The sequence below is a fragment of the Serinus canaria genome, chromosome 25 (genome assembly GCF_022539315.1).
Source record: "Serinus canaria isolate serCan28SL12 chromosome 25, serCan2020, whole genome shotgun sequence".
In the NCBI taxonomy this organism is placed as follows: Eukaryota; Metazoa; Chordata; class Aves; order Passeriformes; family Fringillidae; genus Serinus; species Serinus canaria.
In genome coordinates, this window is record NC_066338.1 from 2,558,904 (window position 1) to 2,585,172 (window position 26,269).

The 26,269-nt window shown below is 44.5% G+C and overlaps 3 protein-coding genes across 3 annotated transcripts; all 3 read left to right on the forward strand.

Moving 5' to 3' along the window:
* Positions 1-1,186: 1,186 nt before the first annotated feature.
* On the forward strand, positions 1,187-22,641 carry LOC115483876 (uncharacterized). The gene is made up of 4 exons (XM_050984249.1): positions 1,187-1,611; positions 2,253-2,387; positions 5,787-5,897; positions 20,314-22,641. Exon 4 carries the CDS (start codon positions 20,443-20,445, stop codon positions 22,639-22,641), a length of 2,199 nt encoding a protein of 732 aa, XP_050840206.1. The 5' UTR covers positions 1,187-1,611; positions 2,253-2,387; positions 5,787-5,897; positions 20,314-20,442.
* Positions 13,883-17,495, forward strand: LOC127060436 (uncharacterized). Its single transcript, XM_050983673.1, has 2 exons — positions 13,883-16,713; positions 16,927-17,495. The coding sequence occupies exons 1-2, from the start codon at positions 15,382-15,384 to the stop codon at positions 17,080-17,082; spliced, it is 1,488 nt and encodes a 495-aa protein (XP_050839630.1). The 5' UTR covers positions 13,883-15,381; the 3' UTR covers positions 17,083-17,495.
* LOC127060580 (uncharacterized) lies at positions 17,918-19,956 on the forward strand. Its single transcript, XM_050984248.1, has 2 exons — positions 17,918-18,033; positions 18,861-19,956. The coding sequence occupies exon 2, from the start codon at positions 18,949-18,951 to the stop codon at positions 19,954-19,956; it is 1,008 nt and encodes a 335-aa protein (XP_050840205.1). The 5' UTR covers positions 17,918-18,033; positions 18,861-18,948.
* Positions 22,642-26,269: the final 3,628 nt, after the last annotated feature.

Consider the following 26,269-nt stretch of genomic DNA (forward strand, 5'->3'; position numbering starts at 1 on the left):
GATCCACCATCTCTGAAACCACCCTTCAGTCCCACCCAGGGCTCTCCTCTGCTGTCCTCAGTCTCCACGCCACTGAGCACAGAGCTCCTTTGTCCCTATACAGTGCTCATGTGCCTGAGGCCATGGGCGCCTGGACAAGAAGGACGGTTCTTTTCTACAGGAAGAAAACCACAGAGCCCCAGGGTTTTGAAGGCAGATCAGAGGCACTTGCGGGCTGTGGAGTTTCAGGAACATCACACCATAACCAATATGATCCAGTGAAGCCAAATTTATTATCCCTAAAAATACCCTATTTATAATAAGTTTCTACTGTCCATGTGTCTCTAGCTAATACATGATTTGTTAAACCCAGCTGCTCATGCATCTGAAACAGGCTGCTGATTGGATCATCTAATTTTTCACGCGTCTTGCTGTGGTCACCTGGCCTACCCATGACTTCTTTTTTTATCTCTTTTTTTCAAGTTTGCTAATAAACTTGCTGAGTCCTGATGAATCTTCATCTTGTATCTTTTTCAAGGATATACCGACCCCATTTCTGAATATGGTCATCATTCATTGTTTGTGAATGTGTCCATTGTCCATAATCCCAAGCAGGCTGGATTGCGCATCCCCTGAATGTGGCCATTGTCTTGCAAAAACTCCTACACCTGCAAAAAATCCTCAGCAGTTCCCCGATTTTGTTTTTGCACAAGCTAGACTGATTTAAAAGGACAGTCAATTATTTTCTGCACAAAGCATAGTAAGCAAGGCACTATAAGCAGAATTGAAAAAAGAATTAAAAGTATCATAATGCCAAAGTATACTAAGTCCTTGAGCCAGCCTGTTATTCCCCAGGATTTTAGTGACTCGTCAAAGGAATTCTCAACCACTGTGAGCTTTTTCATGTTCTCCTTAAGCATTGTCAGTTTTTTGTGAATAGATTCAGAGTGGTCAGAGAGATTCATGCAACACATCCCTTCAAAATCTTCACAGCCATGTCCTTGTGCTAGCAACAAAAAATCTATAGCAGCCCTGTCTTGTAGCACAGTGTCCTGGTTTGAAAGGAAGTGGTTTTTTTTTTGGAGACAGTGGTTAGCCCAGTGGGGGCTCAGGTGTGAATATTGGCATCTGTTTGGGCCAATGAGGAGATGGTTCCGCCTCTGAGAACACAGGGTATAAAAAGCAGAACTCCCAGGAAGTGGCTCTCTTGCTTTTCGGTGAGCAAAGGGATCAGGTCAGTTCTCTCTCCCCCTCCGGCTGTAGGCCGGGTGGGGGAGGGGAAAAAGGCCACGAGGCGGCGTGAGGTAGGCCGGAGGCCTTGGATCTTGGAGAGAGAGAGAGACCGGGGGGGGGGGAGTGAAAGGATGGAGGGGTGAAAGTAGTGAGAAGCACCGAGCAAATTTCCCCCCCCCCCCCCCGCTTCCTAGAGATGAGAGAGAGAAAGGAGAGAAAGAGATAAGATGCGGCTTGCAGCTCCTGGGAAGTCGGCCAAAAGTGAGAAGGGAGTCCGGCACCTATAAAGATGATTTTAACCCTTTTTTTTTCCTCATGATGGAAACCTTGCAAACGTTGATCCTCCCGGAGGAAAGAGATAAGGCTGGAACAAGAAGAAATGGACAAGTGTAATGAGAGGTTTGTGTGAGTAGGGTGTAGCGGAGATAATGAGAAGAATTTAATTGGGAGAAGATAAACAGAGCAGTTTTTTTTGGCTGAACTTTTTCTTGTATGCTGTGGATGAACTGGCTTTCTATTGTAACACGGAGACTGCGGTTTTGGGGGGAAAGCAATGGCTCGGATCCAAGAAAGGCAGTGAAGAGTGATGATGGGCAGAGATCAGAAATGAGGAAGATGATCTCTGTCGTGAAGCCCTAGGCCCGGGGAAATGGGGGAGATTTTACTATCCCAAAATGGAGAGACTGTCGTTTTCTTGGAACTGACCAAAGTATCCTTAAAAAGGGAAACCCCAAAAGCAATCTTCTGGTCCATTTCCATGGTGAGAGCATGGAATATGGAAAGGGGTTAGTCAAGAAATGGTACAAGGAGAAGACTCCTTTCTCTTTAATAGAATGAATTGATTGTTTGAAGAAGGATAATGGACTGAGAATTAAAACCTGGGAGATGGGGACTGAAGGAAGATCTGAGTTTGTATTGTATGCTGTAATGTGGGTTGAGAGGGGGAGGAGAAGTGTGTTTGAAAGATTTCCATTCTGTTCTTTGTGTGTGTGTGTGTGTGTGTGTGTGTTAATAAAGTTTTTTTTTCCTTTATTCCTAAGTTGGAGTTTGCTTGCTCTGTTTCTGATCACATCTCACAGTAGACACCAGGGTGGATGTGTTTTCATGGAGGCATTGGCATTGTGCCCAGTCCAAAACCATGACACACAGCATGGTGTATGCTGCCTACATCAGTGGTAAGCTCATTCAGTATTGCAGATGTAATGTTAATTTGTTTTCCTGTTTAAAAGCTAATTGCCTTAATTGTGTAAGGGTCTGTGAAGGAGCTACGCCTGGTGTAAAAAGTGATGCCAGTATAACCAAAGGCCTGTTCCACTATTCTACATTATCCTTATAGCCTGAGCCTAATGAATGCACACTACGTTTTGGATGTTGGAACTTGTGCCTGATGTTAAGCATCTGTTGAATGCTAGGGGCAAACAGTGTCAGTTTCCCAAAATAGCATGGTCCTCCTAATGATTTCTGAGGAATTGCAGGCCAAGCTCTATTTCCATAAATGAGAAAAATTCCAGGAGGCAACATGCTTGCTGATTTTTGTTTTAAGAGCACAGACTGTGTCCAGTTGGCACAGTATGCCGTGGTATTGTAATACCATGAAGAAACAGGAGATATCCAAGTGCTATCGTCTCCAGGCTTTCCTGACCTCTCCCTAATCAGCTCTCTGCCCTTGTAGTACTCAAAGAACAAACAAAAATTTCCTGGCACTGATCCCAGAATATCCAATTCCTCTTTTCTGGCCTGTAATTTTTAAATTTTGAGCGATTGTAAATGCCTGAGCTCCTAAAGGATTTCTAGGGATTTTTTTGTTTTTCACACCAATTTTCTGTGATTTTTCCATTTTGATTAGTACACCAATTTGACTAGGCCTTACTTAGGTGGCCATAAATTTGAGCTCTGGTCCATTTTCCAAATTCTTCTGTGGAGTCTAAGGGAACTCCAATTAAACAGGTACGAAATGGATCCGAAGGTGTAGCTAGTGATAAGCAAAGAGATTCTTGCCCAGTTTTGTTAGCCCATGAAACCCACATTAGCTCGCTGCTCTATATTGTATATTCCCTGCGTTTCCTCAATCACTGCACTAAGCCACATTGTTAATACCTGCCAGACTATTGCCATTGTTGCTGTTGTCTAGATCACACCTGAGCTTTGCCCAAAATGCTTTGGCCTGTTGCCACTCCCTATCACTAACGTGATGTATTTGCGGTATTGCTATTCCCACTCCACATTCAGTAGCTATTATCTTGCTCCCTAGTACAATTTGGTTTACTAGAGCAATGAAAGCAAGTCTAAACTGCATCCACAGTAACAATCTCTACTCATGTGTTTCTGTTAAAGATACATCCTGGAGGAAACTCTAATATCCGCCTGAGTTACGCCCTAAAAATTAAGCTAATGCTATTCTTGGGGTAAGAGTGTTAAGGTGGTTAGAGCATCTATTGCATATTAGGTTAATAGGCCTGAATTTTTGCTTTTTCTCTTGAACCAAGGCTAAATTATGTTCCTGACAAACTTGCTGCCAAGTTTTTAAGTTACGCTTTATACAATGAACCTTAAGCCATGGCTCGCATGCATAGCCATGCAGATAACAAGCCTTTTCTATCTGATTTTCAACTTGTGATGAAAGTGAAGGTAAATGGAGTCTGTTTATGTAGCAGACATTGGGCTAGCTAAAGCCCCATGGCAGATGGAGGCTTAGAGATAAGGAAATGCCTAGTCATAGGAACTAAACCATAAGTTTGCACTTAAGTCCTCCAGGCCTGCTTATCCTTCTGTGACTCCCATAGGCTATTTTCCCTAACCCTTACAACTGGTCAGTTCCCAAGCACCCCTAACCCTATAAAAGGGGCTACCTTGGCCCATTCTATTAGAAGAGCTGTCGTAGGAACCTTTCACAGACCTCTCAAATCAACCACTGTGGAACCAGCCGAAGCCTCTTCTCATCTCTCTCTGTCTGCTCTTCTAAAAGCCACTATTAGCCAGAGCACCTTAGCAAGATAAGGGCTGAAACTATGAAAGAGCTGAAAATCACTAAGGGCTGATAATCACTGAGCTTGCTAAGGGTGGCCACGGCTATAGAGTGGTTCGAGTTTCGACACCTAGCCTCCAGGAAGCTGAGCTATCTGGCCCAAGACTGCTCACCTGGCACACCCTGATCCGGCAGGGATCTAGCTATCCAGCTAAAAGCAGCCCCGTGGCTTTTTTACATGTTTACATCTAACCCGTGTATATTAAGCCTATGTGGAGTTGCTAGTAATCCCTCAGCATACTCCAGCAAACTTGGTAGATATTCCGATCGTTGTTCAGCTGTCAGGTGTTGAAGAAGTGGATTCAGGGCTATCTGGAATCAATGCTTTCGCCAACTCTCCGCCTCTGGACACAACATGGGTTAATGACGGTGGTTTCAGATAGGGCTTCACCCACTTGGCTGCATCCAATGAATGCATTTATCTGTAAGCAAGCACATATAACCTCTGCTTATTAGTTTTACTGTGGCGTGTCCTTCCCACACCCCTGTTTCTGGGCTTTTGAACATGACCTGGATACTGTCAGGCAATTCCTCCCTTGGATTATGTGTGAGGGCATGATGCACAAGAATAGGTGGATCTTCCCTATCTAATGTTTTTCTAAGGTAATTAAGCAAAAAGATGGCTTTAGCTGTTTTTACCTCAGGGGATAACCCTGCAGGTCCCCCTTTTTGTTTTTGTAGCATGCCCTTGAATGTCTGATGAGCACGCTCAATAATTGCCTGACCAGTAGGATTGTGAGGAATACCAGTGTCATGTTGAATACCCCATAAATTACAGAAACGCTTGAATCTTAAAGAACAGTAAGCAGGACCATTGTCAGTCCTAATTGCCAAGGGGACACCTAATATGGCAAAGCAATTGTACAAATGTTTCTCAACATGACGTGCTGCTTCACCTGTTAAGGGAGTAGCCCATATAACACAAGAATAGGTATCAATGCAGACATGTACAAACTTATTCTGACCAAATTCTGCTACATGAGTTACATCCATTTGCCATAATTGCAAAGGCTGAGTATCCCTAGGGTTAACACCAGTGCCTAAACCAATGTCATCTTGTTGACAATCAGGACAGGATCATACAATACCAGAAGCATCAGTAAAGGGAGCACCAAATTGCTTAACTAACATTTTAGCAGATTGATGAAGAAAGGCATGGGAAGTTTTAGCCTGCTGAAATTTATCAGGGTTTGGCATTGGCTAGACAGTGGCTACCAAGCGATCAGCTTGAGCATTAACCTTCAGACAAACCAGGGAGAGCTTGATGATTACAAACAGGAGTAATAAAATATTCCTGCCATCATTGATTTAGGTTTTTATGCAATTGGCTTAAAAGGGAATACAAATGCTTGTTATTCACCTCCTTAAGTACTGGTCTTTCAAGGCATTGGACACAGCCAACTACATAAAGCGAATCAGAAAGAATGTTAATGGCCTCATTGTAGCAATTTTCAAAAGCACAAATCACAGCTTTCAATTCTAATGTTTGCAATGTATCTTTTGCCTCTCCAAAAATGACATGCTTTTCCACACTTTGTCTTGTGCTAAGTGCAGGCAGCCCTTTTTGACCTTTTACCTGCATCTGTAAATACTGTCAGCTGTGATACCGGACAGTCAGATCTCCAGGGTCTGTCCTCCAGATGCTGCTGCTCCAATAAAGGTAACACCCAGTGTCGTGGGTAAGTGATGTGAACTTTACCATCATAACCAGCCAAAGCTATCTGAAAAGAAACAGAATGCCTAATTCCCCATTCAAGAAGCCAGTTAGCCAGTGGTACTACAATTGCATATGGTTCATGTCCCCAGATTTCCAATATTCTCCTTCCACCCTGCATAATCAAATGAGCAAAAATTTCCAATCGAGTGGTAATAGTTCTAGACTGTTTTACAGGTAAAAACACCCATTCCAAAATAACTAAAGGATTGGCCCAAGTTTTAATCCATTGACAAATTAAGGCGAAAGGATGCCTGGCAAAGTAGTCATCCTCCTTGCTCTGATTGATGATCATCAATTGAACTGGAACATCCTTGATCAGATGATGTGCATGTTATATAGCAACCTTTGTGGCAATGTGATCCAAGGCCCGCTGTTGTCTCTTATCCAGGGTCCGGCGTTCATCTGCCCAAGATGAAGTACCTAGTAACTGTATTAATAGTTCGAGTTTTTCCTGTTATCCCACAAATAGTTCTAATCTATTGAATAGCTCCAACTAACTTCTGAACATCATGTACAGTTTTAATTTCAGTGCTAATGGTGAGTTTCTATGGTTTTGCTACAGACTGATCAATCTGCCACCTGAGATATTTCCAAGGAGCATAATGCTGCACCTTATCAGGGGCAATTTTTTAACCCCCTCTCCTCTAGCAAAACTGTCATGGTTTTTAGAACAGTTACAGAGTCTAATTGTTTTCCAGCCACTAATATATCATCCATGTAGTGATAGATTATATACTCAGGAAATTGTTGCCGAACAGGTTCTAATGCCCATGCAACATAAATTTTGCACATTCGTAGGAGAGTTTTTCATGCCCTGGGGCAAATAAATCCATTCATACCTTTTTAGGGTTCTGCCTTATTGATAGATGGAACAGAAAATGCAAAATGTCTCGTGTCTTCTGGATGCAAGTGAAAGGTGAAAAAACAATCTTTGAGATAAATGATCAATAGATTCCATGATTCAGGTGTCATAGTAGGAGATGGAAGACCAGGTTGCAAGGCACCCATACTTAGCATTACTGCATTAACAGCACATAAGTCATGTAGCAACCTCCATTTTCCACTCTTTTTCAGGATAGCAAAAATTGGAGTGTTCCATGGCCTAGTGGATGGTTTTATGTGCCGTTCCTCAAGTTGTTCTTGCACTAATTGTTGAATTATGGGCAGCTTTTCCTTTGACAGCAGCCACTGATCAATCCACACAGGCATATCAGTGGTCCAACTAATTTTGAGGATGGGCAGCCCCCCAGTGGCTGCTGCTAAAAAGGCTGTGTGACAATGGTAGCTTTTAACTGGCTTAACAGATCCCTGCCAATCAAACCTAGTAAAGTACCAGGAGCTTGCATGACTTAGGCCTGGTAGATACATTCACTCCACCTGGGAAGGTAAAGGTAATTACATCTATGCTCATTTGAGTTGCCTGAGTCCCTCCAATACCTGCAAAGCCTAAAGTAGGATTGACCAATGGCCAATCTTTTGGCCATATTGTGTTTGAAATGATGGTTACATCTGCTCCAGTATCAATTGTGAGTTTTTCAGTAATAGGATCACCTTTAGGATGTGTCAGGGTTACCTGTTTCTCTGGTTTACCTCTTGTGATGTCCATGGCCCAATATGCTTCTGGGTTACCTGTGGAACCAAAGCTTCCTGTTCCCTGCTCATTGCTGCCTGCACAGGGGACAGAAGACTTAAAAGGAACAAGCTGAGCAATTTGTGAACCTTTGGGAATAGATACAGGAAGGAAAAATGTTCTAACCATAATTTTACCAACCCCTTGATAGTCCACATCAATAACCCCAGGGATTACATCCAATCCCTTTGTACTGGCAGATGATCTCCCTAACAGAAAAGCACTAAGCCCCTCCCCCAAGGGTCCTTTTACATTGGTATCTATCAGGTGTACAGCAGAGTCCATGATGGTAATGTCTACTGCGGTTTCCATGTCCACTCCGGCACTTCCAGAAGTTGATGATCTGAGCGAGTAAAGTCCCCTTCCTCCTCCACCGTGGGAGGCTGAGCTATCCAGGCAGCTCTCCTTATTTGTATCGTAATGCAGGTAGAGGGCGCTTTCTCAAGGTCATTTCCCAGGAACCAACATTCTTTAGTATTGTGGTTATCTTTTTTGCAAAAAAACCAAAATTTTTTCATAGCTGCAAAGCAACACTGACTCCTAACATGTCTGATTTTACCACATTCAAAGCACTTAATGTTCTTTCCTTCTGCTTTTTTTGCAGTTTAGAAATCAGTGGTTTTACTGCATCCTGTACTGCAGCAGCTACATAGGCTGCTTTTTGCCTTTCTGTAGTCTTAGCCATCAGTTCCAGCATTTCTGTAACATTAGCTCCTTTCTTTAATGTTTTATCATTAGCATTGTCAAAAGCCAGCATATTAAACAATTTCACTTTTGTGTCTGAATCCAAATCAGGACGATCATAAATAGCCTCATGCAATCTGTCCACAAATTTATCAAAGTCCTCATTCCCTCTCTGACGAATTTCTGTAAAAGACTTAGTGTGTAACCCATCTGGAAGTGCAAGAATAGCATTGTTGGCTAGTTGTTGGCTCATCTGTAAAACTTCATCAATGCTCCTAGACTGGGCAGTGGCAGTAGCCCACGGCCCTTTGCCAAGTAACTATTGTGCGGTTAAACCATCCAGAGGGTCACCCTGCACCAGAGGCTTTGCTGCTTCCTGGGCACACTTTTCCTCCCAGCTTTTATGGAACATCACCTGCTGGTGGGTGGCATTATAAGTCTTTTTAGGGTATACACATCAGCTGGAATAAATGTGTTAGAGGTAAAAACATACTGCAGACTCTGCAAGTTGGGTTTTCAAACCAAATTGTGAAATTGCAGCTCTTAACCTCTCTAAAATATTCCAATCGAAAGGTTCCCAAACTCTACCTGCAGCATGAGTTACTACAGGAAAAGACTGTATATCATTTGTGAGAAAAGTCCCTTCTACAATAACTCCCTTCCCCTTCCATTTCTGCGCGGCTTCTATTTCAGGGTCACATTCCAATTCTAATTCCACATTCTTTACAGCATGAGAGGGAGGATTTCCTTTAACTAGCTTGGATGCTGGCTCAGAGACAAAATGAGAGGGTGATAACCGCTTTCCTGGTTGTCTGTCTGAATTTACTATCATTGGCAAGTCCCTTTTCTCAAAAGAATAGTCTCTTTTGGGGACAACCCAATCCTTTTGTTGAATTACCAATTTTTGCAAATTGCCACTAAAGATCTTAAATCCTCTTCAACAGAAGTATTATTCATATTAACATCTCCTTCCTTATCCTTTACAGCATGTTTAGTCTCTAAGTTACTATTATCAACAGTTTTTTCACTCCGAGTAAAACTGTCCTTTGGTCTGCAGGCTAACCCCCTCAAAGAGGCAGCAGCTTCCTCATTTCCACTCTGAGCTGGAGGAGCAGTTGGTGCAATGCTCAATTCTGAGCTGAGGGGTTGTGGGCTACATGAGGGAATATCTAAGGTTGTAGAAAACAGTGGCTGAACTGAGGTTACCAGGAACACCTGTGGCTTTTCTGGCTCAGAGGCAAGGGCTGCGCAAGCTGCAGCAGCAGCTTTCCTCTCTGCCTTTAAGGCCTGTAAAACTTCCATGATTGTCTTCCACAAAGTAGCATACTTAGATGCCTCTTTTGCCTCATTCCCCCCGGATGCAATGCAGTCCCACAACATTCGCCCCACAGCTTCCCATGCCAAAATCTCAAAAGCACCTTGTGCTCCTGCTATGAGATTATGTTCCCAAGCCCAGTGTAATACTCCCTTCAAACTGGAAGCATCATATTTTCGTTCTCTCCTAGAGAGGTTATGTTGGTGGAGTTTCTGAACACCTTCCCTTTCATGTTCAGACCCCATCTCCTCCCCAGCCGCTCACCTTGATCAGGGCAAGATTCAAGTCATCTACGATTGGAACTCCAGTAACCTTTTCCTCTCACCAGGGCAATGAGGATACTTTCAACCAGCTTCTCCACTCCTCAAATGCTGGCTCAAATCCTCTGCACAGCAGCCAAATTTCCATCCTCGAGTCCCTCTCAGGGTTGCCCGTGATCTCCACCAGAAATGTGGGGTGCAGAGGTTCAGGGACATCACACCATAACCAATAAGATCCAATGAAGCCAAATTTATTATCCTTAAAAAGACTATATTTATAATAATTCTCTGCTGTCCACATATCTCTAGCTAATACATGATTGGTTAAACCTAGCTGCTCATGCATCTAAAATAGGATGCCGATTGGATCATCTAATTTTTCACTCATCTTGTTGTGGTCGTCTGGCCCACCCATGACTTATCTCTTTTCTTACTTTCCCAAGCTTGCTGGCAAACCTGCTGAGACTCTTCTTTTTGTATCTTTTTCAAGGATATACCAACCCCATTTCTGAATATGTTTATTATTCATTGTTTTTGAACATGTCCACTGTCCATTATTATAAGCAGGCTGGATTGTGCATCTGCTGAATGTGGCCTTTGTCTTGCAAAAACTCCTCAATCTGCAAAAAACTCTCAACAGCGATTGGCTGCCCGCATTGAAGAGAGCCGGGGCCCTTGTGCCTGCCCTTCTGCCCAGGGCGCCCTTCCTCGCCCCACACCCACCCGCCCACTTGGGGGAAATGCACCCTGTGCCGCCCCTTTGGTGCTGCCCCTCGCCGCTGCAACAGGGCTCCTTGGCCCTATCTGGAGGGCCCCGGGCCTCGGCCTCACCATGCTTAGCCAAAGGCCATGGAAAAGCAGATTAAAACACCCACCAAGACAGAGGCCTATGATTCCAAGGTCAGTCTTTTGTATACAGCAGTATACAAAAGACTTTGTATACAGTTTGCCATCAGAGTCTGGATGGGATTATAAAATCACCAGGAGAAAAGACTGTGAAGAAGTTCTGCTTCAGCAGTACCTCAAAGCTTTGAGGGAGAGGGTTTGTGGTCCTTAATCACTCACAGGGATGCACAGAAAGTGTTGAAATGGTAAAAATAGTCAGAACCCCTCAGAAATTGGAAGGAAAACCTGAGGCACTGGCAGCTAGCACCTCAGGAACATGTGGCTTTTGCTCCTATCTTCTACCTGAGAACTTCCTGGACAGGGGCAATTATTCCAATAGCATCAGGGTGGCTATGGCTAGAAAGGGCAGTGAGCAGATGGATTTAGCTTCTCCTGCCAGCCCCTGAAATGCCAGTTGTCATTTGTGTGTGCTGAGGATTCTGCTTCAGACTCTGAACTTGTTCAGCTGCTCCTTGGGTGCTGCTCACACCCAGGCACAGTGGTGCTGCAGCAGCTGTCCCACACACAGGGAGGGCTCTGGAGCCTCCCCAGGGCCACCAAGGTGCAGAGGAGGCAATGTGCCCAGGATCTGGTGCAGCACTGTGAGGTTGTGGGAGATCATTCAATTTCTTTCATGGGGGAGAGAGTGGGGTAAATGGTGTCAAGATGAGACAGGGAGCAAACAGCCCCACACCAGGCAGTGTTTTCTCCTCTGAGAGTTCCCCTGAGTTGAGCGAGGTAGTGAAGGCTGTGGAGCAAATGAGATCCGGGAGTGAGGGAACGGCTGGCTGGGAAGGAGTCAGATAATGCCCGTGTGGGCATTTCTCTTTCCAAGGGGCTCCTGGGGAGACAAAGGAGACAAGAAGGATGTCCTGTCCTGCAACATTTCCTGGGATATGCTTTTGTGGTGGCCTTGGCAGTGTTAGTGGTCTCAGGTTATTGGGAGGACTCCCTGATCTTATAGGTCTTTTCCAATGGAAACAGTTCTGCAATTCTAAATCTCCATTCCTGCTTTTGAAGGATGCCTTCCCAAATAGAGCCACAATTTGTGTTTTTAAGGAATTTAACCTCTACCTTTCCTTGAAAGTAATAGGAATCACGCTTCAAATGCTCTCAAAACACTTTAATTCCTTGATCCTAATCTGGGTGTTTGAATTGAGGTGCTTTTGTACAGGAAGATTGCACCATGGTATAAAGGCAGGCAATTCAGCTGCAATGGCACTTGTTTCTCCTACTTTTCTTCTTCCTTTCTCCATGGTTTGCTGATTTGGGAGTATTTGTCTTGTACTTTGAGTTCCAGCTCAGACTTGCTCATGGATGTGCTGTAAAATCTTATCTACCCTTTCTACTGAAAAATGTATGCAGACTGGTGGGAATTGCTGGAGAAAAGGCTTACAAACCAGTGCCCAGTATGATTCGCCCAGGGTCCCTGCTTAAATCCAGGTATGGTTGTACTAAAAAGGAGTGAACTAGTCTAACTCACTTGCCCCACCCTGCCCTTTTTGGGGTTTTTTTGTAGCTCTTGGGGCAAGTACTGTGTTCCAACTCTTTGTTATCAAATGTGTGAAGGCATAATGCTGCTGTAACAGAAGCCTAAGTTCAGAGGAAACATGTCCAAAGCACTGGGTCTAACAGCAGTGAGCATGATGAGAGGCTTGCCTCTGCTGCCATGGCCATCCAGCCATGGGGAGAGCAGCTGCTGGGGCTTTCCCCATTCTGCCAACAGCAGTCTGCCTCCAGCACGTGGACTCTATGGCCATGATTTTGACAGAATGTGGAAAATGCATAGTTTGAATGTATTTTGATGGTGTCTGACATCACCTGCCTGGAGCAGTTTGGTAAGCAGGATACCCTGTGGGCAGGGCCATGACAGGGATTGGTGGCTGGCACTGGAACTGGCAGTGTTATTTTTCCAGACAGGCTCCTGGTACAGCTGTGAGGGAGGGCACCAGCAGCTGTATCAGCCCAGCGAGCAGCAGTACATAGAGGAGACCCTCATCTGCAAAGAGCCCATCACCCCCTCTGCTTCCCCCATGGCAGCACAAGATGATTGCGCCACAGGCGAAGGGTTGCTGCAGACTGGAGACTCCTTCAGCCAGGACTTGTTGCAATCTCATTGCTGCAGATGTGCCTGGAGGATGCTGGCCTGCAGTGGCGTTGCCAGTGCCCAGGAATGCTGCTTGGCTCAGAGAGGCATAGTATGTACAAAAGCTGCATTCAAAGCTCTGATCGTGAGACACTGGAGCTGCTGGCAAGTGCAGCAGCTCTTCTTCATTCTGTGCAGGTGAGAGCCCAGCCTTGGAGCCTGTCCCTAGGGACAGGGAAATGCTTTGAGTATAGTTTTGAATTTTCAGGGACAGTCAAAATGAGAATTGTGTTGAGGCAGGTGTTGTTTGGGGGTGTCTGAAGGAAAGAAAGCAGGAATAAACCCCTGCCACTGATTTGCAGAAAGGAAAAAAAACTCCACAACTTTGTAAAGTGGTAAAGCCAGTATGTTTATTACAGCACTGGATGCATGTGGGGATCGATTCCCCTTAAAGGACATGCACACCCCTGAGAATTCCTGATCCTTTTTTATCCCCCTTACTGGTTCATATGCATAGAATTTCACAATGTGTTCATGTCGCAGTGCCTCTCAGAGTGTGTGCTCAGAGTCACCTCGGCTTGCTCTGGCACTGCAGGCAGTGAGGGACACTCTCCCATTCCTCGGGAGGTCGGGAGAGCGGCTAAAGGCTTTTGCCTTTAGGACGAGACACTTGCACGATGTCGGTAGAAAAAGGAGAGTGGACTCCAGGTGGGGGTAAAGTCCAGGTTTATTTCAGAGCTCCAAAGAGATTCCAAACCCAGGGAGATCAGCCAGCTGGAGACAAGCCAGACTGGCATCTGCAGGGTGTTATAAAGGGGGGTAAACCAGGGAGGGGTTTGCCGGCCTGCCAATGGGGATATAGGAGGGCATGGGGATCAGGGAAACGGACAGGTAGGGAGACCAATAACGGCCACCTGAGGGAGGGGCCCCGGTGCCTGAACCTATCACTCGACGCCCTTGGTAGAAGTTTCTAGAGGGAGGGGATGGGCTGTCGAGGGAAGGACAGAACACCAGGGAGGGGTTAAGTGAAGGATTCAGCCACTTTTGGTGAACAGGGGGAGGGGGTAGGGAGATTGACATTAAAAGGATGGGAGGAGGCAGCAGGGGCAGAACCATTCTTACACGGGGGAACTGGGATAAACCAAAGTACAACTTAATGCAAATAAAACATATAATAACACAATACAACATGTTCATGCATATTTATTTTACTGGTTTCCTGTTTCACTTGCACCTAGTTTTTTATCAGAAAGTACAGAAAGAACTGCTGGGTCATCTTGCCCAGTCTCCCGCAGCCTCAGCTTTTATTTTCATCTGTTTCAAAGTTCAAGGGGTCCCTCTTATCTCTCTGTCCCAGTTTAGGGCAAATTTGGGAGAAAACCTCCAAAGGGGGGCCCTCTAGAAAGCAAACCCACACAGCCCCTCCCCCAACTGGTTTGGGAAGGTTTCCTCAGAGAGAAGTGGAAAGAACCTGTTTATTTAACAGGCAAAGCACCCCCCAGCACAAAAAATGAACAATACCAGATGACAACACTCTTTCACTGCTCTGAGAAAGATGAAAAATTCAGAAAGTCTCTCCTGGGAGTGGTCACCCTGTTATCAGTGCCTCTGGCACTGGGGTGACTGTTGCAGCTGTTGCAGAAGTTCGAAAATTATTGAAAAATGTATTTTAGTTAATAGATAGATGTCTAGATTAGTGAAACAATATGATAGTTAGCATGAGTAGCAGTAGTTATGCTAAGGCCGCAGTAGGTCCGGTAAACTTTAAGTGAACTTTAGTGCATGGTAGATCGAGAGAAAATATTAACTAGGGAATGTACCTAACATTATCTATGGAATGTACCTTTTGGCTAAGTAACAAATGTCATGATGTACCTAATAAATCTCAGTATACCTCTAAAGATGCTTAGCGATGCACATAGATCAGATGAAGCAATCATGTTAAGAAAAGTATATAAAATCTGTAAATTTTGTCGCAAGATGGGGCTCTGACTTTGGACGAAAGTCCTCAGGCTCCCGGGCCCTAATAAAGCACCGCATAAAACAACTCCGGTTGTTTTGTGTTTTCTTCGGATCGGGCAACAGTTTTCTGGCGACCGCGGCAGGACTCCGAAGGTGGCTTGGGCGGTTCACGTCCCGATCCACTCCACGCCGGCACCGAGTGATTCTCGGGGAGTCATCGGCTCGTGTCCAACCCCTGCGCCTGTCGGACGACTGTGAGGAGGTAAGCCCGAAGGTGCTTTATTTCTGGTATTGGTATTGGGTGCCTGTCCATAAGACGAGGTGGCAATCCTCGCAGGATTGGGCTAAGACGTCTGGTTGGGAAGCCTAGGCACCGGCCATCAGACGCGGCGAAAGCTGCGCAGGTCCGGCACTTGCCCCTCGCGGCGACGAGTAGTGGCAAGATTGGTTTTGGTTGGTTTGGTATCTAATAGTAATCACGTTGTTGTTTTTGCTGTTTGTGTTCGGAATAATTGAGCTATTGATATTTATAGTTTTGTTGGTTGTGCTTAGTGCTGGTGCGTCTTGGTAATTGCGGCTGATTGTTGTGAGGTTATTGAAGTAAGATGCCATTTAAAGCGTTTAAAACTATGGCCGAGTCTAATAACAACATACCGGGAAATACTCCGTTAGGGTGCTTATTGAAGCGGTGGAGGAGTGAAGGATTTTATCAGGATTTGGAGAAGGAAAAGATGATTGATTATTGTAATCATTGGTGGCCAGAATATGAAAGGGTAGGGCCAGAGTGGCCGTTGAATGGGTCTGTGGATTATGAGGTAATTACTCCTTTAATGCAGTTTCTAAAACAAAATGAGAAATGGGATGAGGTGCCGTACTTGGACTTATTCTATCTCCTAAGGGAGAAAAAGGAGTGGCAGAAGGAATGTGGAATAATGGTTTTGGAGTTAAAGAGTTCGGAATGCGGAGGGTGTAAAGAAAAACCTAAATGTACTCAATGTTTGGCTCTAACCTCCCAACCAGAGAAGGATTTATCCCTGCTCGTGGCTCCAAATGTTCCCCCAGCTCCTGCTTCGGCTTCCCTTTCTTCGTACCCGCCGTTACCTAGAGATAGTAGTAGCGATGATAGTGAGGAAGAAAAACCGGGGGAGAGAAAGAGGGAACGCAAGATTCCTAACGCAACTATAAAATTACAGCCTCATACCCCCTCTCCCGGCCCTTCTGGAAATGTGCAAAGAACTCCTCTTGCGAACAGGACAAGGCAAGGGCGGAAAAATCTTGGGGAGCCCAAGCTAATAGCTCCCTTAAGGGAAGCAGTGGGACCCCAAGGAGATAGGGTACTAATAAAGGTGCCCTTTTCTCCCGGAGACCTGGTAATTTGGAAGCAGTCTGTGGGAAGCTATCGGGAGGATCCAGAAAGGGTGGCACAGGTGGTAAAAATGATAATTAGAACACAAAACCCGGACTGGAATGATTTGCAGGTGTTGTTAGACACTTTAATGGACTCCACAGAAAAGGAGATGGTTTTAAAAGCAGCAAAGGAGAGAGCTAGAGAGGCTATAAGGTTGCAATTAGCGGAAGGAACCGTGAATGATTTAGTGCCGAGTGAAGATCCGGGATGGGATCCAAATACAAGCGGGGGTATGGGTGCAATTAAAGAATACCAAGAATTGTTGCTGGAAGGAATCAGAACCGGTATGCCTAAGACGTTGAACTGGTCTAAACTGTATTCGGTGAGACAGGATAAAAGCGAGTCCCCATCAGCATTCTTGGAAAGATTAAAGGAAACTGCCAGAAAATATACTAATTTAGAAGTGGAGGATGAGCCAGGGAAGCTACAGCTCGCATTAATATTTATGGGGCAATCTCAGGACGATATCCGAAAGAAATTACAGAAATTAGAGGGAGAGGATACCCGCAACTTGGATAAAATGCTGGAGGTAGCCTGGAAAGTATATAATAATGGGGAAAAAGAGACTGCCAAGAAGCAGCAGGCAGGGATTCTGGCGGTAATCCAGCAAGCTGGAAACAGAGGGAGAGGCAGAGGTGGATCTATGCGGGGCCGAGGAATGGGTCGCGGTAGGGGAGGATTTCAAAACACTGGGGGACGGGGACAAATTCTGGGACCTAACCAGTGTGCCTTTTGCCGTCAGGTAGGCCATTGGAAGAACGAATGTCCAAAAAGGAACGGGATGAACCGGGTGGGAGTGAACAGCAGTGTGGTAAATAATAATTCAGTGGGCTATCCGATGACTCCAGGAGATGTCGCTCAAGCTATGGTCTTGGGAAATTATCAGAATCAGAGCTGACTAGAACAGGATTTGAAGGTTAGGTTAGAGATCGAAGGGAAAGAGCAGGAATTTACTGTAGATACTGGGGCTACTTATTCGGTTTTAAATAAACGATTGGGACCAATCAGTGACACTACAGTACAAGTAGTAGGAGCAATGGGCCAGTTGGAAGAAAGGCCGTTCCTACAGCCATTAAATTTGAGATTTGGGGGGAAGGAATTAGATCATCAATTTTTATATATGCCCAATTGCCCTAAGTCACTATTTGGGAGGGATTTGCTATCTCTTTTGAACATGAAAATTCTGTTTGAAGATGGAAGAGTTAAAGTAGAAGTTCCAGAAGAAGAAATAGCCAAATTATTCGTGATTAGAGAAGTTGAACCCACCCCTATCCCTGAGGAGGTAGAACAGGCCGTGGTACCATGGGTATGGGAAACGGGAGTCCCGGGGAAGTCTAAAGCTGCTCAACCAGTAATAGTAGAGTTAAAAGAAGGGGTACAACCTGTAAGGATAAAACAGTATCCTATTAAACTTGAAGCCAAAGAAGGGGTTGCTCCTCTCATAGCACAATTTCTAACACAAGGAATACTGGAAGAATGTGAATCAGAATACAACACCCCCATTTTTCCCGTAAAGAAACCTAATGGTAAGTATAGATTGGTACAGGATTTACGGGCAATTAATAACATTGTTAAGGATATTCACCCAGTGGTTGCAAATCCATATACTTTGTTAACATCTGTGTCTGAAAGGTTTAAATGGTTTACTGTAATTGATTTGAAGGATGCATTCTTCTGCATTCCCCTGGCATTGCAAAGTAGGAAATATTTCGCCTTCGAATGGGAAAGCCCAGACACCGGTCGCAAGAAGCAACTCACCTGGACGAGACTACCCCAAGGCTACAAGAACAGTCCGACGATATTTGGGAATCAGTTGGCAAAAGAATTGGAAGAATGGAAGATGACTGAGGTAAGAGACTCGCCGTTCTCATACGTGATTTTACAGTATGTCGATGATATCTTTCTAGCCACAGAAGAGAAAGAACTGTGTTTAAAACTCACCATAGCATTGCTGAATATGCTGGGCCAGGCTGGATATCGAGTATCAAAAGAAAAAGCACAGCTGATAAAGGAAAGTGTGATTTACCTGGGTTGTGAAATCATTCAGGGTCAGAGACGGTTGGGAATCAACCGAGTGGAGGCCATTTGTGCCATCCCGCTCCCGAGAAGTCACCAAGAATTAAGATCTTTCTTGGGGATGGTAGGATGGTGTCGATTGTGGATTCCAAATTTCGGGTTACTAGCAAAACCATTGTATGAGGCCCTGAAGGAACCACAGCTGAACTGGGACAGGTCAAGGAAGAATGCTTTCCAAAACTTAAAACAAGCCCTGAAGGAGGCCCCGGCTTTAGGGCTCCCAGATTTGAGTAAGGACTTTCAGTTGTATGTAAATGAAAGACAAAAGCTGGCTCTGGGAGTATTAACCCAACGGATCGGGTCATGGAAACGCCCGGTGGGATACCTCTCGAAGCAGCTGGACACTGTCAGTGCTGGTTGGCCGTCATGCTTGTGGGCAGTTACAGCCACGGTGATCCTCATTCAAGAAGCCAGAAAATTGACGATGGGCAAGAAAATAGAGGTATTTGTACCCCATATGGTACTGGCCGTTTTGGAACAAAAGGGGGGTCACTGGTTATCATCTAGCCGAATGCCGCAGTACCAAGCAATATTGAGAGAGCAGGATGATGTAGAATTGAAAATAACTAATCATATTAATCCAGCAGAATTTCTCCGCAGTGAACAGGAGGAGGGAGAATTGGCGTATGATTGTGTGGAGGTCATCGAGCAGGTATACGCTAGTCGGATAGATCTTAAAGACACACCGATGGAAGATCCAGACTGGGAACTGTTCACGGATGGATCAAGTTACGTGGAAAATGGTACCAGGTATGCAGGGTATGCCGTGGTAACTGTTCATACGATTGTAGAGGCAAAAGCTTTACCTCCTGGTACCTCAGCCCAGAGGGCAGAAATAATTGGGCTTACACGAGCCCTAGTCCTCAGTACTGGAACAAAAGTAAATATTTGGACTGACTCTAAATATGCCTTCGGGGTAATCCATGTACATGGGGCATTGTGGAAGGAGAGAGGACTACTCAGTTCACAGGGAACATCTATCAAGTACAAAGAAGAAATCTTAGCTTTGCTGGAAGCAGTACACAGACCGAAAAAGGTTGCGGTAATGCATGTGAGAGGACATCGAAAGGAGGAAGGAAAAATTTACCAAGGAAATGATTTGGCTGATGTGACAGCTCAAAAGGTGGCTCGAGAGGTATGGACTCAGATGGCATTAATACCAGTCAAGGTAAGCCCAGTAAATGCCTACCTAAACCAGGCACCTAAATATTCAATAGACGATGAGAAGTTGGCAATGTTATTGAATGCACAAAAGAACATGACTGGATGGTATGTAACAACAACAGGACAGGTCGTGGTACCAGCAAAAATAATGAAAGTCATTTTGGAAACAGAACATAACAAATGCCATTGGGGTGCAGAGATGCTCGTAAAATTCTTAAGGAGAGAAATAGTTTCAAACCAGATGTTAACACTTGCAAAACGGGTGAATGCAATGTGCCCAGTCTGTTTGAAAAATAACCCAATTGTCAGGAAACAAATTCAACTAGGGAAACTGCAGGTAGGACCAGAACCGGGAGACTATTGGCAAGTAGATTTTTCTGAGTTACCAAAAGCACAAAATTTCAAGTACATGATAGTGTATGTCTGTACCTTTTCAGGATGGCCAGAAGCTTACCCCTGTAGGACAATCAGGCCAAGGAAGTGGTTAGGACACTGCTTAAAGAAATCATTCCCAGGTTCGGGGTACCTCTAGGGTTGTCGTCGGATAGAGGTCCACATTTTATAGCTGGGATTGTGCAAACAGTAGCTAGGATGTTGGACATATCTTGGGACTTGCATACACCTTGGCGACCTCAATCAAGTGGTCAGGTTGAAAGAATGAATCAAACACTGAAAGGGCAAATCAAGAAAATTTGCCAGGAAGCTAAATGCAATGGCCGCAAGCATTACCGTTAGCTTTACTGCGAATCAGGATAAAGCCCAGGGAGAGGTTGGGGGTAAGTCCTTATGAGATTCTATATGGGAAACCTTATCATGCTACCGTACTAAAGGGAGATCTACATGTACAAGGGAACCAAGTGATATTTAATTATGTAATGTCACTAAACAGAACTCTCAACAGCCTACGGGGAGCCCTGCAGTGGAACCGACCCCTACCACTGGAGAATCCAGTCCATGACATCCAACCTGGCGACCGAGTGTATGTGAAAAATTGGTTCACGGATCCACTGAAGGAAACATGGGATGGCCCCTACCAAGTGATCCTGACGACCTACACAGCAATAAAGGCGGCGGGAATCGACACCTGGATCCACTACACTCGAGTCAAGAAAATTCCAACACAATGGGAGACTCAGATGGTCTCCCCGACGCGAATGATATTACGCGCAAAGCCGCATTCTTAATCATTCTGTTACTGGTGATGATGAAATTAATACCCACTCAAGGTTTTGTGGTTGTCACTGTTTCAGAACCTGTTGTTGGAATCATGGAAGGGATGGATGTGAATTTGACCTGTGTTATTACCAATGACCAGAAAGCTGAAGCCCGAGATTTACGAGTATTCTGGAAACAAGGAGCTGGGTACCCCAAGGCAAGTTTTACTACTATTTGGGATAGGGATGCACAAAAAGGGAATACCACACTACAATTGAAGCAAATAACTGGAGAAGATATGGAGGTTTATATGTGTATAGTGCAAATTAGACGTAGTTTTGACTATAAGAAAATTAAATTGAGGGTGGTATCTTGGAGATTACAGGAAGGAACAATTTCTCAGGAATCAGTGTCAGTCAGGCCAACATCCGCTATTCAAGACATGTGGGACGGTCCTCCGTTAAAGCTTAATTGCCCATTCACTCTAACAGAAGCATGCAAACAAGAAGTGAAAGTTAAGTGGTGGAAAGAACAACAACAAATGTGGGAACGAATTGACCAGGGAGTGAGTTGGTGGAAATTATGGGACAAAGGAATTGGGTGGCTAAATATCTCAGATCCTGAACAAGGCATAGACGAAGGGCGGTATCTGTGCCTAGTTACATGTGGAATAGATGCAGACTATGGCATTCGATCATCAATAGCTAGGGCACATTTGGGGGAAAGGATCAAGGCAACACATGGAATTTTTCGAGCAGTGCAAGGCTTGGCAGTTATCTTAGTCTGTAAGGTAGAGAAAGATGTACAGTTTATCGAATATGGATGGTGGTTTGGGGGAAACAATATTCGGGACAAAGAAGGGAAATATCGCAAGGAGAAACGATCAGATCAAACTATAGTCCTTATAATTAGGGACGTACAGCCGGAGGACGAGGGATATTATTGGTGCTGGATTAGCAAAGACTCCTGGTGGGGACATTCAAGAACGATAGTCTCACTAACTCGAGGGAAACCGAGAAGAGTAAGAGAAATTAATATTACCACTCAAAATGAGCAAAAACAAGAGAATCTGATAGTGGGACTGATCAGAGATTTTGGTACAGTACAAAATGTCTCACAAATTACGGCATGCCTGCCACTCCCCCAGGCCGCTGGAGAGCCTATCCAGTGGGGAGTGGTTCCGGTCCCAATGCCCCCAACAATACAAGAGAACATTACGGTCATGTGTCAGGTAGAAAACGTAGAGAAAGAGGTAGTAGAAATAAAGGAAGGTTATTCCCCTTTGTGGAAATATTCGTCCATCTGGGATTGTTGGGAAAAAGGAGGCAGATACAAACCAAAACCTGGACTGTATGGAGGATTAAGAAATTATTGTTGGTGTTTTGAGAAACAAGAACAACAAATTAAGAAAAAACAATTATCTCGAGAAATACGGTGTCAAAATATGACACAAGAACAACCCTTATGGGACCACTGGGAAGCTATATGGGGTCCAAGTTTACTGGAACACTATAGTTATATCGGGCCTGTGGATTGGTGTCTACAGTGGACAGGAAGTAAAAACCAATCACATGCAGAAGTATCAGAGATAAATACCTCTACTAGGGAGAAGGTGATAGCGAAAGAGAACTGGAACTGTACAGAAGTTTATACATGCGATACTCCAGGGGATCAAATTAGCCTAGTGCCAGTAAGGGTCCTTTTGAAATGGGGATGTGAATGTAGGAAATACAATCACACAATACCCGGCAAACCCCTTATGAACGGGTTTTATGGAAGGGTCTCCTGTAGGACGACTACACTCAGAAGTCCGGGAAATTTGGTATGGGTAATGGGACACGGACAATGGACTACTCATCTCCCTTTGGACAGACCAGTGACACAAGTAACATTAGGGGTGCCAACATTATGCCCTTTGTGGAAACAGTCTAAGTTAAAAGCATCAGGGACTAGGAAAAAGAGAGAAATTGATGATTTGAATGTGCTAGGAGATGAAGACCAGTGGCATGAACCAGACAGCGGAGTGAAATTTGGATGGGCACTGCAGAGAGATTGGCATTAGCAACTAGGAGAGGATTCAAAGATTTGAACCTACAATTGCAAGCTACTTCTCGTATGACACTCCAAAATAGAATGGCTCTAGACATGCTGCTATTGAAAGAACATGGAGTTTGTGGGTATTTAAATAAAAGAATTGATCACTGCTGCATCCATATCCCAAATGTAACGGTAGAAGTAGAAAAAGACATCTCTCAACTAGAAATAGTCGAATCTGGAACAAAAGAAATCGAAAAGGAGGCCCAGCACAATTGGATAGGAGCCTTGTTAGATTCAATGGGGCTTCAGGTTTCTGGTTGGGTATCGTCAATGTTGCAGTATGTGTTGCTGTTTATAATTGTACTAATAGTTGCTTGGATAGCATATAGATGTGTTCTAAGAATAATAACCAAAGAAACAAGACGAACCCGAAGATTGGTGAAAGCAATAGGAAGAAACCACGGATTTGGAGTTCCCCCGCCCAAATACGAGGAGGTGGCCCTTCCTAGAAGAACCGAAGCTAGAAGAACTGAAGCTGAAGGTTGAGCATCCTTGCAGAAGATCTGAAGAATGCTCAAAAGGGGGGACTTGTTGCAGAAGTTCGAAAATTATTGAAAAATGTATTTTAGTTAATAGATAGATGTCTAGATTAGTGAAACAATATGATAGTTAGCATGAGTAGCAGTAGTTATGCTAAGGCCGCAGTAGGCCCGGTAAACTTTAAGTGAACTTTAGTGCATGGTAGATCGAGAGAAAATATTAACTAGGGAATGTACCTAACATTATCTATGGAATGTACCTTTTGGCTAAGTAACAAATGTCATGATGTACCTAATAAATCTCAGTATACCTCTAAAGATGCTTAGCGATGCACATAGATCAGATGAAGCAATCATGTTAAGAAAAGTATATAAAATCTGTAAATTTTGTCGCAAGATGGGGCTCTGACTTTGGACGAAAGTCCTCAGGCTCCCGGGCCCTAATAAAGCACCGCATAAAACAACTCCAGTTGTTTTGTGTTTTCTTCGGATCGGGCAACACAGCCACAAGATGCAAACTCTTGGTGTTTGCCAGGTCCCATTCTGGAGCAGGCTCGAGTGGTTTCAAGACAAGGAAAGAAAAATAGTCTAGGGAAAATTTGGACTGCCAAGTTAAACTACTTGTGAAAAACACAAATCACTTGTTTGTTTAAAATTTTAAAGGTTTAATAGTAATAAAATAGTTATAAAAATAGTAAAACGATTAGAGTAATAATAATTTGGACAATTTGAATTAAGGCAATATGAGACAATAAAAACAAAGAGTTACGGAAAAAAGGTCCAGGTACCTTTTTCTGGGCAGCACAAGCCCGAAAAAGGACACCCGTTAACAAAGGATTAACCCTTAGAAACAACCGCCTGTTGCATATTCATACACTTCATACATGATGCATAAATTCCGTTCCAAAGGATTCAGCCTGGTCATCATCAACTTCTTCCTCCTAATCCAAACAGTGCCTTTGAGGTGGGAAGAAGTTCGTTTCTTCTGATAAGAGGGCAATAAATTATTTTTCTCTGAAAGATTTAGGTGTCCTGCGGCTGCTATCTCCCTGCAAGTCCTTTCTTTAAAAAAAGTATCCCACATAGCATAGTTTCTATTTTAACAATTTTTATAACCTAAAACTATATTTAACACACTACTTAAGAGAATACAGCATCACTTACTAACACAACACATATAATATTCATTTTAATATTTGCGAAAACCCAATCATAAAATACGCATTTTTCACATAACTAAAAAGCAGAAGCAAAAGCAAGAACAAAGTAAAAGCAAGAGCAAAAAGCAAAAGCTGCCCTATGTACTGCCCCATCTGTGTCCCACCAACTGTTGGGGGAGTGAGCAAACTGATAACTGATAACAAAACAAAACAGAGCTTCGCTCTTCAGAGCCAGTCTTGGAGGTACAGAACATGATATCCAGCATAAACAGAACAATGACTGGGGATACAATCATCATAACATCACCCTAGGACAAAGGGGTATACCCAAAGGTGATGTTGTAGATGCGTAAATGGTTGGCTCTCACATTATCTGTATGGTAAAAGAAGTTGCATAAATGTATAGTTATGTTACTGCAATGTCCTCTCCCCAATATGTTTTATCATGTCATGGTTTTGCTAATCCATGGATTTGGGAAAGTTGGCTTGTTACTGTGGCAGCACCTGACCTCCAATCAGAATGTAAGAAAGTGACTTCTACCACTGAACAGCAAGGAAGGAGTTGACTGACAAGGCTTTAGAAGGGGGCTAGAGATATAAAAGGTGAAGCATCCATCTTGAAGAGGAGCCAACCACGTGGTGGGCAGCGATGGCGGCAGTTCCCAGGCCTGCTTTTCCTTATTTAGTCCTTTTCTTGTATTTTTGTTAAGGTTTAATAAACCCTTTAAATTTTTAAAGTGTACATTCATTTCTCACAGTGTGGTCTTGGCTGAGTGCCAAGATGCACCTTGCCATAATAACCTTTGCTCTATGGTCCTTGTCTCCTATTGTCCTTTATTAACCTTTTTAAATTTTCACAGGAAAGTGAACATGTTTTTCACAAAGTCACAACACCCAGGCTGAACAACCAGGAGGCTCTTAAAAAAACATTCTTCATCTTAAACAAACTGCCATAGCATGCTTCAACAGTTAATCCCTTCCAACAGTTACAGTGAAATCTGGGTTCCAAAAAGGTCATTTTTCCAGAACAAAAAGCTGCAAAGTGCAAACAAAGGTGTGAAGCTGAGATGCCTTTGACTGTGGGTCTCCCTAGATCCCCTATTTGCGAGGAGGCTTCGTGAGCAGCACCAGTAGTCCTGAGGGTTCAGCTCCATCCGCAGGTGTGTGCCCCAGAGACACTTCCCAGCCAGGCACCAGAGGCTGCCTGGAACCTGCACAGCAACAGAAGCTTTTTACAAGTACACAAAAAAAAAATTTCAATCAACTCTTAATTTAAGTATCTTGAAGGAAACATCATCTGTAACACACCATACAGCACATGATTTTAGAATAGTTTCCCACTGAATGAAATGTTTGAAAAGGTTTCAACAACTCTCCATCAGCCTTTTTCCTCCCAGCCCAGTTCAGCCCAGCCCCCAAGCCCCACCAGGCTCCTCCTGGCCACCATCGGGCCAGACTGCTCCCCATGGAGCCCCCTGCAGAGACGGTGCCAGCCCGGCCACACGGACCCGCCTGCGCCGGGGCCGAGCGCAGCCTGGGCAGCCCAGCACAGCCCTTGCAGCCGCTCCCAGCCCCCAAAACATCTGCGCTCTTCTCACAGCCCGGCACTCCCCAGGAAGGCTCCAGGAAGGTGCCCATCAGGCACTGCCACGGCACCGGGAACACTGCGCTCTCTCAGCAGCGCCCCGAGGCCACCGCCAGGTCCAACTCCGGTCCAGGAGTGAAATATATACGGCAGATCTTTCTTCTCTTTAATGCCTCTATTGAAAGTGATTGGGGAGGCCCGACGGGTCCGCGGTCACACCTCCACTGTTCCCAGCAGTGGCGCAAAAGACGAGTTATCGTGCAGTTTTGTCCACCGGTTGGCAAGCACAGCTGAGGGTACCATCCTACATTAGACCACCAAGATGTCCCCCATCTCCTCGTTTGACATTTGAGGTCCTCTGTCCAGCCA

Bases quoted from the DNA above. Each gene is read 5' to 3' on its own strand.
- LOC127060580 (XM_050984248.1), top strand. From the start codon at position 18,949: ATGGAAGATCCAGACTGGGAACTGTTCACGGATGGATCAAGTTACGTG.
- LOC115483876 (XM_050984249.1), top strand. From the start codon at position 20,443: ATGGGATGGCCCCTACCAAGTGATCCTGACGACCTACACAGCAATAAA.
- LOC127060436 (XM_050983673.1), top strand. From the start codon at position 15,382: ATGCCATTTAAAGCGTTTAAAACTATGGCCGAGTCTAATAACAACATA. The intron at 16,714-16,926 runs GTAGCCTGGAAA...TTTTGCCGTCAG, and splicing joins ACTTGGATAAAATGCTGGAG to GTAGGCCATTGGAAGAACGA.